This window comes from Protobothrops mucrosquamatus, unplaced genomic scaffold, assembly GCF_001527695.2.
Source record: "Protobothrops mucrosquamatus isolate PMUCROS unplaced genomic scaffold, P.Mucros_1.0 scaffold_45, whole genome shotgun sequence".
NCBI lineage: Eukaryota > Metazoa > Chordata > Lepidosauria > Squamata > Viperidae > Protobothrops > Protobothrops mucrosquamatus.
In genome coordinates, this window is record NW_015386121.1 from 385,971 (window position 1) to 398,761 (window position 12,791).

General features: G+C 36.2%; 1 protein-coding gene across 1 annotated transcript in view; it reads right to left on the bottom strand.

The window, feature by feature from the left end:
• Positions 1 to 10,859: 10,859 nt before the first annotated feature.
• PCSK2 (proprotein convertase subtilisin/kexin type 2) overlaps positions 10,860 to 12,791 on the bottom strand; it is a 100,377-nt gene continuing 98,445 nt past the window's right edge. Inside the window, exon 12 of the mRNA XM_015811039.1 lies at positions 10,860 to 11,769. Coding sequence (XP_015666525.1) covers positions 11,283 to 11,769 — 487 coding nt within the window. The 3' untranslated portion in view covers positions 10,860 to 11,282. The remainder of the gene's footprint in view (positions 11,770 to 12,791) is intronic.

Here is a 12,791-nt window from a genome sequence, read left to right on the forward strand (position 1 = left end):
GTCTGATTTTTGTGTAGATCTATTTTGCTGAGAATTTCTTAGCAAAGTTTAAGAACTACTGCAATAGTTAAGCTGCAGGTCACGGTGCTGAAGTACCTGTATATCTAAAAATTCATAGCAGATTGCTGTAAAAAAATCCACTTTAACTCATAGGTATCTTAATCCAATCTTTGAAATACAGATCTAGTACTTTAAGTGGCATTTCTTGTCCACATAACCTTCTTACTCACTTTCAAAGGAATTCATTTGACTGGAGATTCCTTGTAATTGAAAAGGATGTTGTACACATGAAAGAAACAATAGGTGTGCATCTGATTACATACACATCTCTGAAAGAAGACGAGTGGATGAAACCAAAACTAACAGTAGACTCCAAGGCAAAACCTTCTAAGCAGTGGGTTTCACCCATGGTAAGTTTTCATGTTCCTCAATTGCTAAATGGATGATAAATTCTTAGAAGAAAATTGCATTTAGATGATAAGTGCATCTAACACTTCATATTTATTTTAAAAAATCAGGCCATTATAATGTCAACTATTCTTATTGGGAGTATTTGCATATCTTGGCAAGGACTCCCTTATCTACGGTATTTATTATTCCTTGGTGCTTTCCAGATATATTGAACTTCAACTTCCAGCCAGCATGCCAAAAAAAATGGGCTGAAGGAAAACCACTTCCTCTAAAGGCCACCAGATGGGGGAAATGCTATTCCTAAGCAGTAAGTGGTTTCCAGTAAGTGATACTGCCCAGTTCAGTGAAGCCATCCATAGGCCCTATTCCCACAATATGCTTAAAAAAAACCTATTAGCTATTAACCCAATTCAATCTCTTTCATGATATTTCTAGAATCATGAAATCATGGTAAGGGGATCAAGTATCACCATTTTGGAAACACAGAGCTATCCATTTTCTTCAGGAACTATCTGGTTTTCTAGAAGGTCTTGTTGTTGTAAAGTGCGAAGTTGTGTCCGACCCATCGCGACCCCATGGACAACGTTCCTTCAGGTCTTCCTGTCCTCTACCATCTTCTGGAGTCCATTTAAGCTCACGCCTACTGCTTCAGTGACTCCATCCAGCCACCTCATTCTCTGTCGTCCCATTCTTCTATTGCCCTCAATCTTTCCCAGCATTAGGCCCTTTTCCAGTGAGTCCTTCCTTCTCATTACACCAGGAAAATAATAGGCTTTTCAACATCACTAGCTTCTTCTCCATTGGCCAGGCCAGCTGCAATAGGTTGCAGCCAATATTTGGGAAACCATGCCCTGTGTTGTCTAGTATTAGCAGTGAGTTCTATAAGGAAAGGCATTATTTCTCCCCAGCTCTTTTACTGGGAGGACATCATATTGAAAATGGCTCAGTAGATGATTAGATCCCACTCCTTTGACTGCATGGAGTTAGTTTAATCTTCTATATGATGGGATTTGTTTGAGGTAAATTTAATTCTATGGGTATCCTTGGCAGAATCAATTGATTCCTTTTTATTATTCCACAAAACATGGACATTAAATTAGGTAATTGTGCTATAGCAGCATGGGCGTTATTGCTTCCCACTGCTTAGTCAGGTTTACCCTTCAAAATATATCTGAATATGTTTTCAGCGGAAATATAAATGTCTGCATAAAGCACATTTGTGTCTCGCATTTCTGTTTAAACATTATGATTTAAAATCCTCCCATTTCCAAAATGGACTCAGGGTCATTTCTCACATGCCTATAATCTTGGCTACAAAGTCAGGCCACTCCAGGCAAGACTATTATACCCAATACAAAGCAGATATTTATTTATTCAAAGATTTGAAAATAGAACCAGTCATTAAAAAAGAGAAAATGTAATATCCCACTGTATACGCACAAAGGCCATCTCCAAAGTAATAAATTAGGCTTGATCATCCGTCGAACTATCCACGACTGAAGAGAATGGAAATCATATAACATCTTGAAAGTAACAGAACCTGCATTCTTAGACTATGTAATCCAGCTACACATTTTCCACAGTGTCCAAATAGATGCTAATGGAAAGTCCATATTGGTGTACAGGGACAATGGAACCCTCCTGTTTCACATAAACAACTTGGCTGTTATTAGTCATGCTCATGTAGACTCCTAGTTAGATTGGAATATAGTGTGTTTTATGCTGCTCTGGAAGAACAGAAATATATTCCCAGTGCTTTTTTTTTTTTTTTTTTTAAAGAATCCAATAATTCCTGATTTGTTTGTTACCACACTTCAAAATATTAATCCTGGTGCTTGAAACAATGTGCCTCATTATTAGTTTTCTCTTACCTTAAGATCTGCCAGCTGTGGTCAAGGAGATGAAAGATGGACCTTTTCCATAGTTCTATCAAGTTTGTGGAATGTTCTTCCTGTAGAACAGGGGTGTCAAACTGCCGGCCTGCGGGCTAGATGCATCATAGCGAAACCGCGCCTACCCCATTGCTGGCAATGGCAAAAAAAGTCACGCTACGTCGCAACACATCACGTGACATTGCGAGTTTGGCACCCCTGCTGTAGAAGTTCTCCTGATGTCCACCTTACTAAGTTTTAGTGCAAAGTAATCCAGTCCTTTCACATAACTAGCTTTATAGGTTTTATGCAGTTCTAAAATGTTGTAGATATTTCACTGTACAGTTTTTAGATTGCCCCAGAAAAGAGTTTGTAAAGGTCTATGTATAAACGTATTAGTTAATACATAATACAAACAGTCTATTCCTGTAGCAAACCAATTTCAGATGTCAGTTTCAGCAGATGTTTTGGTGAGGTTTTGGGACTTCAGCTTCTCATTTCACTTGTTCTTAGACTATATTTAGTCTAAATATAAAAAAGACAGATGGAGAACAGACTTCCTTTCTGAGAAAGTGCAAGTTTTCTTTGCCTAACCTCTTAAACAATCATACTAGCATGTTCTGCTCTATTTTTTTATCTAAATGTAAAGACTACACTGTCACATAGCTACTGATAAGCAATTGTACTGGGATCTACTGCTTTACAACATCTCTTTATTTTTACTCATATTATAAAACATTAGCACAAGGCTTCATAGTTCATTGCCTGTATACAATTTATTCCATGACTCCCACTTTTTTTTTTTTAAAAAAAAAACCCCAGTTATGATAAATAAACATCATTTTGCATCAGCAGTATCACAAAAAGGACTCATAACTGTATTCTGATGCATACAATAAAGTAAAGTCCTGCAAATTGAATCTATCTACATAATAATTCTATTAATATCAAAAATGCCATTGCTCCTTAGAATTGCTTTTCCATTGGGATTATGAAAATATATACACCCATTTAGTTATTTTGCTACAATATAAGACTTTTAATGTTCAAATGGAAAACTTACATCACAGCAATGGCATCTCAACATATAATTCAATGCGACCCTCCATTACCATTTAGAAGGCTTTCTGAGACATTATTGTGATCTTTGCTTTCACAATAAATAAATTTGCATGGGCTATGCACATCGATTAGAAATGCATAGATACATACATATATATGCATATATGCAATAAATTCTTACTCTTATTTACAATAGGATGTGCCTATATAAATATATAACATATGATATGCCAGTATGCTACTATTACACATTCCATATAGTATAGAAAAGGTTTAAATGTTTAAATTTCAAAGGTTTAAATGGTTACATAAGTAAGTATAGATGATCTGAACCAGCAAGGAAGGATAGCTGCGATGCTTACGCTATTCAGTTCCCTGCTGAATTTGATGAAAATGTGTTATGCCAATAGGGATATTCATCTCCAATGGAGCAATTATTTCTTGCAGGACTAGAATAGAGTTGATGGTCATCACAGTAGAAGCAAATTCTACTCTCAGATATGCATGTTCATACTGTATGCTCATTAGGTTTTAAGAAATCATGGTTTAAACAAAAACAACATTATTCAAAGGAAGTCTGTTCTTAATTAGCTTTAGGGAAAATTTATGGCCGTGCAACTTGTTTACACAAAGGTTTTCTCTTGTTTTCCTCTATAAAAGTGTTTCCATGCAAAAATACCCACAAATGTTGATGCATATGGTTGATGTGCTTCTCTCGTTAAAGGGAATGGAAGTCTCTGAATTTAAAGTGTGCTCAATTGCGGCTGAGAATTTTCCTGCTGATCTCAGAAGGATTTGGTTATTAAAATCCTTCTCCTTTGGTTATTACAACACTCACATTCATGCAAAAGTCTGAGAATAGAACAAGCCCCAATGTATTCTTTAACTCTATTTTACATTCATAGGTTTAAAAAGGTGTACCAATTTCCATTCATAATAGCAAACAAAAAATAATAATAATCCAGAACCAATCTAATAATGCAAATATTTGCAGATCAGTACACAGTTTGACAATATACAAGGCTTTTTATTTTCCTGCAAGTCTCGCCACTCACAGGATCCCTACAGTTCCAGGCCCTGCATTATTTTATTTTATTTTATTATTTTATATTTTATTTTATTATTTTGTATTTTATTTTATTTTATTTTATTATTTTATATTTTATTTTATTATTTTATTTTATTATTTATTTTATTTTATTTTATTATTTTATTTTATTTTCCATTTGTGCACTTTATGGACATTGCCCATCACAAAAAAGAATAAGGAGCTACTATGTATGTGGAGCTTCAGGTTATGGAAAAAAAAATGTCCGCATTATTAATTTGCATGGTTTCCATATTATCAGAATACACATTTAAGTTCCATCTTTTATTTGATCAACAAAGTTCAAATTTGTCTATTGTGCATCTTAATTGTTTACATGTTGTTTTGAAGCTTTACCTGGAATGCACAATCTCCCTCTTTATTCAAGCATGTAACTAGTCATGCCTTTCTGATGTCCAGCATTGGAGTTTCATAAATTAAAACCATACTGGGAGGTTTGAAAGATGCAATGTAGTGACTGTAACAGTTACCCTCAAATAATCAGTTTACTTATTGCAAATGAACAAAGAAAAGTAGATGTTCAAACTGATGCGGTGAAAAATGCATACAATTAGTTTTCACTTTGAAAGGGAAATATATCTTTGACTGTGCCCAGTACCGCAAGGCACAAGTGCAAATAAATCATGAAATAATTGAAACAGATTCTCATTTTATTACCATCACAAGACCAGCACTATTGAGAGTAAACACAATCCGTTCTTTAAAAAGAGAAAGAAAATAGGAAGAATATAAATAAAAAAAATTGAACTAAAAATAAAAGAGATAAGAACCATGGTGACCCAGTGCCTGCATTCAGCGCCAAGCAATCATTAACCTTTGAGGGATGCAAACCAGTAGCACAAAACCCAGCAACCCCTATATGTGTGATTAATAGTTCTACTGGTTAATAGATAAACTACATAAAAGGCGCCCGTGGACCCTGGGAGCTCAGATAGTAAAGGGACAATCAGAATCAACCCACTGCCGTTGTAATAAGAGCAGTGTAGAAAGAAGTCAGTAAAGTCTTCGCCTGATCCAAACCATAAAGGCAGATGTGGTCTTTTTCATTGGTACTCTCTGCAAATTTGGCAATAAGAATCTTCTTAATTCCTGGGCTCTAGAGAGTAAAGTACCAATAAAGGAGAATATTTGTAGCTGAAGGTTGAAATGAGGAGTCCTTGGTGCTCTCTGAAATTGGTTGCTTTCTGGCGGATATTTATGACCCAAACTAGTAGTGCTGCTAGCACTGATGATGTTACCTAGTTTGTAAGAAACCAGCCAAGCCCATAGAACACCAAGGACTCCTCAGAGAGTAAAGTTTAGAAGCTGGAGCCCAATGGGAAACCAGGTTTTTGAAATGCTTTAAAATCAGTGTTTCTCGACCTTAGCAGCTTTAAGATGTGTGGACTTCAGCTCCCAAAATTCCCCAGCCAGCCATGGCTGGCTGGGGGATTTTGGGAGCTGAAGTCCACATATTTTAAAGTTGCCAAGTTTGAGAAACATTGCTTTAAATGATTGATTAGCCTGATCCTCCCAATTTCTCGCCCAATCTACATCCCAAATCTGTTGTTTTAATGTCCCTTTATTGCTAAATCCAAGAAGTTCTAAAATTTTTACCCATAACAGAAACAGATCAGGCAGAACAGAAAGTTTCAAGCAAAGTCAAGTGTGGCTAAATTTCCTGGCAAAAAGAGTAAAATAGCAAAATGTATTTCTTCTGCTTCCAAGCAAAGAGTCACATTTTGGAGCAACAAAGAGTATTGACTAGTTTGGATAGCCTGTGGCTTCCCATAGGGAAAGTCGAGATACTCATGAGTCTGTAATCCATACCACAAGGTACATAAAACTTTGGTAATAGAAACTGTTAACATTGAAGGGACATAGATTCAGAGGCCTGGCTCTGCAATAAAATCTGAAGATGGCAAAGAAAGCATTTTGAGCATTATTCCGTACATATGACAGCTGCACATGCCATGATCTTGAGGCACGAAAATCACTTCCAGATATTCCAGTAGAAGATTCCACTTGCTTTATCATCTGTCCATTAATTTGCTACCTGTGTCTAGTCAGCCATCTGGCAAGCACTTTAACCTTAGTTTTATCTTCTGTTTTGTAGGAAACTAATAATTAACATTTTACTGAGAAGGCTCCTGCAGTGAACTCTATTACTAGAGTAAATAGATGTAAAGGGGGGGGGGCTCTGTGTTGTGCTATAATAGTTTATATAACATAATTCCTCTCTACTCTGGATCACTTGTTGAAATTTAGTAGATTTTCTAGGTCTGATTAGGGAGATACTTTGGGAAGCTCAAATGTAGCATTTTGAGTCAGTTCAACATTTCCTACTTCAGAGACAGACAACCTGGTGCCTGCAATGAACCTGCAAGGTAAAAAAAGTATAAGGCAAACAAATTAGAATAAATTGCTTGTCTTATAAATAAATAAAACGACACGAGGCAAGGCGAAGGGAGCAAATGAAGGGTGATGCTGTAAGTATGATTTAGTATTGGAAATAATAAGATAGATCGGTCATTCACAGGCAGAAAATATAACCCTTGAAATATAATCCCAAGAATTAGAGAATATAATTTGAAGAGTTATTAAAAAATGAACATTCCTATTTATTCAAATTAAGCAGGAAATAAAGGAAAATTACATTGGCAGTGGATGCTGCCAATGTAGCACAGTGTTAAGTTAAGAAAGAAGGGGGCTGAAAAGTGTCAAACATCAGAAGCTTTCTCAGAGCTGAAATTTGAAATTCTTCTTACTTGAGATTTCAGAAGCTAAATCAAAGAAGCTCTGCAGTATCAGTTGTTTCTGTCTCTATCTCTTTCATTTCTCTATCTCATCTCTGAACAAAAGTAGTATTGAGTATTAGTTGCCATAAACCCAATTTATTCTAATTCGTTTGTCTTATACTTTTTACCTTTCTGTTCAGGGTTTTATATAACATTGCTTTTCTTAAAGAAACAATAGATTTTCCTCTGGAAGCATCCCATAGGCCTTCTGAGCCCAAAGGCAGAAAGACAAAAAGAATAAGGTGATGGAATAATACAGTTGATGAAGTTAATTAAGGAATGGTTTAATTAAAAAAAATGAAATAATGGTGCAATGTGATCTTATCCCTGACAACATTACACAGTTTCAAGTTGTATCGAGTTGTTGAGAAATATTTAAGCATCTATTTCCTTAAGAGACAGAATGAGTTAACTCTCAAAGAGCTCAACTTTGTATAGCCAATGTCTTCCATTTTCAAACTAAATTTTAAGTAATGTCCCTCATAATTATCCTGATTAAAAAAAGTTGGAATTGTACCAAAGACATGTAATAAGAAATAGGATTTAGGATTTAGGATTCCATGAAGATCCTAAATGTTGCTGGAGAGTGGAAAGTCAGAGACATTAATCAGCCAATAAACTGATCTAGAATTGAGAATACAATAGTTTATGGAGTAAGTGGCATTATTTCAAAAAATATAAGGTACTGAATCTGGGGGTCCCAAGTTGCTCTTGCAGAATCAAGAAATAAAAGGGCTAGGACAATCTGTGCCCAGTTTTAATAATAAACCAGTAGTTCTTTTCTTTGAAGAATGAAAATCTGGCTGCTTCATGCTTTAGCTACTTTATTTAGATTATTATTGCATACTTAACAGAAAATTGCCAATGAAATGTTTTGGAACTTGAGCTGGTGAAAAATGTGGCTTCTACACACCTACTGTATATATTGGAGTGCCTTTGTAGGATTTGTTATATCAAGGTGCTGGCTTTGGTCTACAAACCTGCATACTGAGTTTTTTTGGGCCACCTGAGATACTAATCAGTGAATAGAAAAAGGAAAGGTCTTTTAGTTGCAAAACTCAAGAGAAATGAGATTGGTTCACTGCTTGCTTTATTTTTGTACCGCTAACCATTCTAGTTCTGTATTATTATTTATATTTCTCTTCTATATTGTACAGCTTTTATTCCCTTTTTCTTTTTTCTTTTTGAATGATTGGATTTATTTTAGTTTTTAATCTGAAGTATTGGTGTTCATATTGTTCACTGATTCCTGTATCTGGGAGCTCAAGGGATAGATCTACATATATATATTTCCAGACTAATTTTGGTTCTGAGGCTTCATTAACCATGTCCTTGATTTATAAATTTCCAGAACCCACTTCAGAATAGCCAGGTTTGTAATAGAAACACTTGAGGTTTTAACTTTGCAAATAATACAAATTAAAAAGATAGACTGGAAAACCATGAAGAAGCATGAGAGACGTTTCAAACATTATTGCAGCCCATAGATTTGTATGAAACATTGCACAAATTATGTGTGCCCTAATCATTTCACATTGAAAATTAGACAGTAATTATTCCACATTTCATTAGTTGCATGCAGAGTGCTAGCAAAAGCAAAAAAATTGGGATGCTGCTAAGAATCCAAAGTCCAGTATGAAAGCATCAAGGAAAGGGTAAAACAACATTACTTGCTGGGTTTTGAAGCCATTAATGTGAGCAACAAATTGTGCTTGCTTCTGCTCTCATTTCACATAAGAAATCTTTCCCCATCCAATCTCTTGCAATATCTATACTGAATGAAGATTCTCAGAAGTGTTCAGTGACATTGTGGTGCATTATACTCCAATCTGAATGCAGGCAAGGAATAGCTAACACTACCTCCTCGGCATCAAACTCTATTTACACTGATCTGCAGACACCATTGTGATTTCTGCACTCTGGAATTTCTATGGAACAGAATAGCTTCAGCAACGTCCTCCCCCCAGACACTGCAAAGAAGAAGTAAACAGTCCTACCCATAATTTCTCCTCACTGTGGGAATATTACTGAGTAGTGAGGAGTGAGGAGAAAGATGGATATTGATTCATTTGTGAGTATTTTCTCCTCAAAGTTTTGCCAGGCAGGTTATTATGTATGTCCCTTTCATGTGTTTAATGTAAAATGGGTCTCATTCCTGGGGAATCCAACAGGGCAACTTTCATGATCATAAACAGAAGGTTGGTGTATCTGGTCAAAGCTCTTTTAGGTGGGAGGACAGAGATGAGAAGAGATGAGAAGTGGGCATGAGGCACTGGTAAAGATTGCAGATGCTTATTTCTCTCCCCGATCAACTTAATCATGCCTTGCCTTTGGAAAGAGAAAGGTTGGATCCTCAAATACACATGGAGCACCTTTTAATCTTATCCAACTATTGTTGTGCTAAAATAACAATAATAACGAGAGGGTATATTTTGCTTCATCAACAGCAATGGGTCACTAGAATATGCTTCACATCACTAGTGGGGATCCCACCAGAGTCACTATCTCTGTCACTGCACTGTTTTCCTACTCCATGATTTTTGAAAACTGGGATCAGCTTAGCTTGCCTGATACGTCTTTTAATCTTACATCTGTTCACGTGCTGGACATCAGAAAAGTAATCTAAGCAGGACTATGAGCTGGCAGCCATGGACACAATTATCACTTCTAGCTTAGAACTCAAGACCTCAGAAGAACAGCCACACTATAGCTCATGTGGGGATTATGAATGTAGCAGAAACTCCACTAGTGTTTCATTTTGATGTATCTTCCAAAAAGTACACATCTCCCTGCTCTTTAGGAAATTATTTAATAAGCAACAAATTCAGTTCTCAGAGTGTGCTATACAAACTGGGAATTATTTGTACAGACTGGTCTGCAAAAGAACTATAATAAAGCAAAGGGAGGAGCTTATTACTGATATCAATACTTCCACTTCTGGTGACTTTTTGCAGCCTAGGATAGCTTGAAGGTGTGGGTGTGAACCTGGGTAGACATTATAGCTCAGAAAACCAGCTTTCCCATAGACTTCATCTATTTATTTCAGGGCAATTTCATTCTTACATAGTCAAAAGTAACTTCCACTGAATTCAGTGGGCTTACTTCTAGGATACTATAGGCTTGCAGTTTGTGATAATGCATAATAGAGTCAGTATTCTATAACTATTGACAAGCTATGATTCTTATTTTATTGGTTTTGTGAATGTGCTTGAACTGACCTTAGGACCAAACTGTATTTTATACTTTTTTTTAAAAAAAAATCTGTGCTTAATGTTTTGTTATGTTTTTGGGAATGAAAGGGTTTTTTTTTAAGGAAAACAAACCCTACATAAACAGTTGCCTTGTGGTAGCAAACAAAATAAATAAATAAATAAAATAAACAGTTGCACCAGTTTCTTGCCAAGAAAACCCTCTCTCTTACTGCTACATGCTGGTGAAGATATTGGTTAGTGAATATAGACTTTTCAAAGGCCAATAGTAGCCAGCAATGAGGAAGATTTTCAACAGGAGAATGATGCAAGATTTTGCAGCTGCTTTTGTTTAATTTCAAAGCAATTCATGGACACATAAATAAAATATAATTTAGAGCCCCACATTTTAACATTCATTCCCCCCCCCCTTTTTTTTTTAAATAACTGGCAGTATTTCAGCAAGTCTATATCAGCAAGCCCTCTTCAGAAATTTAAAATAGAATTGTACGTTATGTATCTGCCATAAAAATATAAAAAGAAATGTGACCGCAACTTTTCTAGTTGGTTGTTTCATGTTGCGTGAGGTCAAATATAGCAAAACAAAATAAAATACCCCGCCCCGAAATAATTTGTCTTCAAATGAAAATAGTTACAGCCATACACTCTTACAAAGTGATTGGTATGTAATCATATATTTGTGGCTCAGAATTCAGAAATTTCCACTGCAGTTAAATTAGACAATGCACCATTGTAGAATGAAAAGGTTGGGATAGTGATTGAGAGACAACGAATGGTATATGCCTATGGGAACATACAGAAAAGGACAAAGGGGAAATCTAGCCATTTGGCATGCAAAGCAGTGCTAATTCTTGTTTAATATACTTTTGAGACTTCTCTCTACTGCTTCATCTAATTCTTCTTCCAACTCCTCCTTCTTGGACATGGCCAGTTTAGACTGGTAATCTTTCACTATTTGGTCTATGTAGGGTGCACTTTGAGTTCCATGTAGCATTAATGTCCATTCTTTCAGGACTCCCTTTTGGGGAAAGATCCCAACAAACCCAACTTCGAGAACCCAAGTACCTCTGGGGTCTTCTCCCCAAGAATGTGTAGTCATGAAAGGCCACTTGTCAAAGCCCACTTTGGAGTCATCATCCCTTGGCCGCCGACTCAGCAAGATGGATTTTGTCCCCATTGGTGAGGTCATGTTGATATTTAAATCCCCTCTTCTCGTAGAGTTCACTGTGATAACTGCTTGAACATGTTCAAGGTAACGGACAAAGTTCTCTTTGCCCTCACAGGCGTTTGTTGAAAGTGTCAGAACCAACTTGCCACCAGATGGTATTTTCCTAGGATTTGCAAAGAAAAGCAATGTTGAATACCATGTTTTCCATAGTACTATCAATCAGAAAGTGCAGATTAAGACTTAGAATGCAAATACAGAAAGACTGAATCAAGATAACTAATAGGTGATTTATTTTTACATACACATTTATGTAGCTGTCCAAACTCACACAAAGGTGACTCCTAGTGGCTTACAACATGAAAAACCATCATATAATAAAACTCAGAAGAAAAACCACCTCTCATCTCCGTGGGCATCATCAGCACAATCAAATCAGCCATTCGACTGGCTGTCTCCATTTGTGATCTCCAGGCCCTCTGACAAAACCATGTTTTTAGGGCTTTATGGGATCATGAAATTATGTGCTTGCCTTTTCAGGTCATAACTGGTTTATAGTATTCTATTTGTTACGTAAGTTTGTAATGAGCATTCCTACAAAGAGCATCTTGGGCAGATCCAAACTTTCTGCTTGACCCATTACCAATATAGCCACATCATTGAGTGCAAAAGTGAATGTTGTCATCCTATTCTTACTCCCAGCCCAATACAAATGTATCCTGTGCCTATATTTTCCAGCTGTGATTCAAGTATGCTATTTTCTACCTGAGCCATACTTGACCATGAAGACATCCTGAAAAACTGAACTTCAGAGATGACTATAATACTGTGCTTTCAATGTCTTAGTCACTACAAAGGAATAGATATATTGACAGAAATGGTGCTCGTTTGTTGCTGCTTTTGTTTTTACCAACACCAGGAAAAAGACTGGGCAAAGCATCATAGATTATGATCCAATGTAAAAGAAGATCTATTGGAAAGGACAGTAAGACATTCAGATTCTGCTACATTCCAGCTAATACAATGCAAGGACTACAGCTTTCATCAGTTTTTGGGTGAGGAGGAAAAACTAATTTCTGATTTTTTGGAAGGTGCCCCCTTTTTACTATTTGTAAATGAAGGCAAGCAAAATAATAATTGGGTTTCCCTGATGGAAAAAGCATGCCCTTTTTATTTCCCATGGGTCTT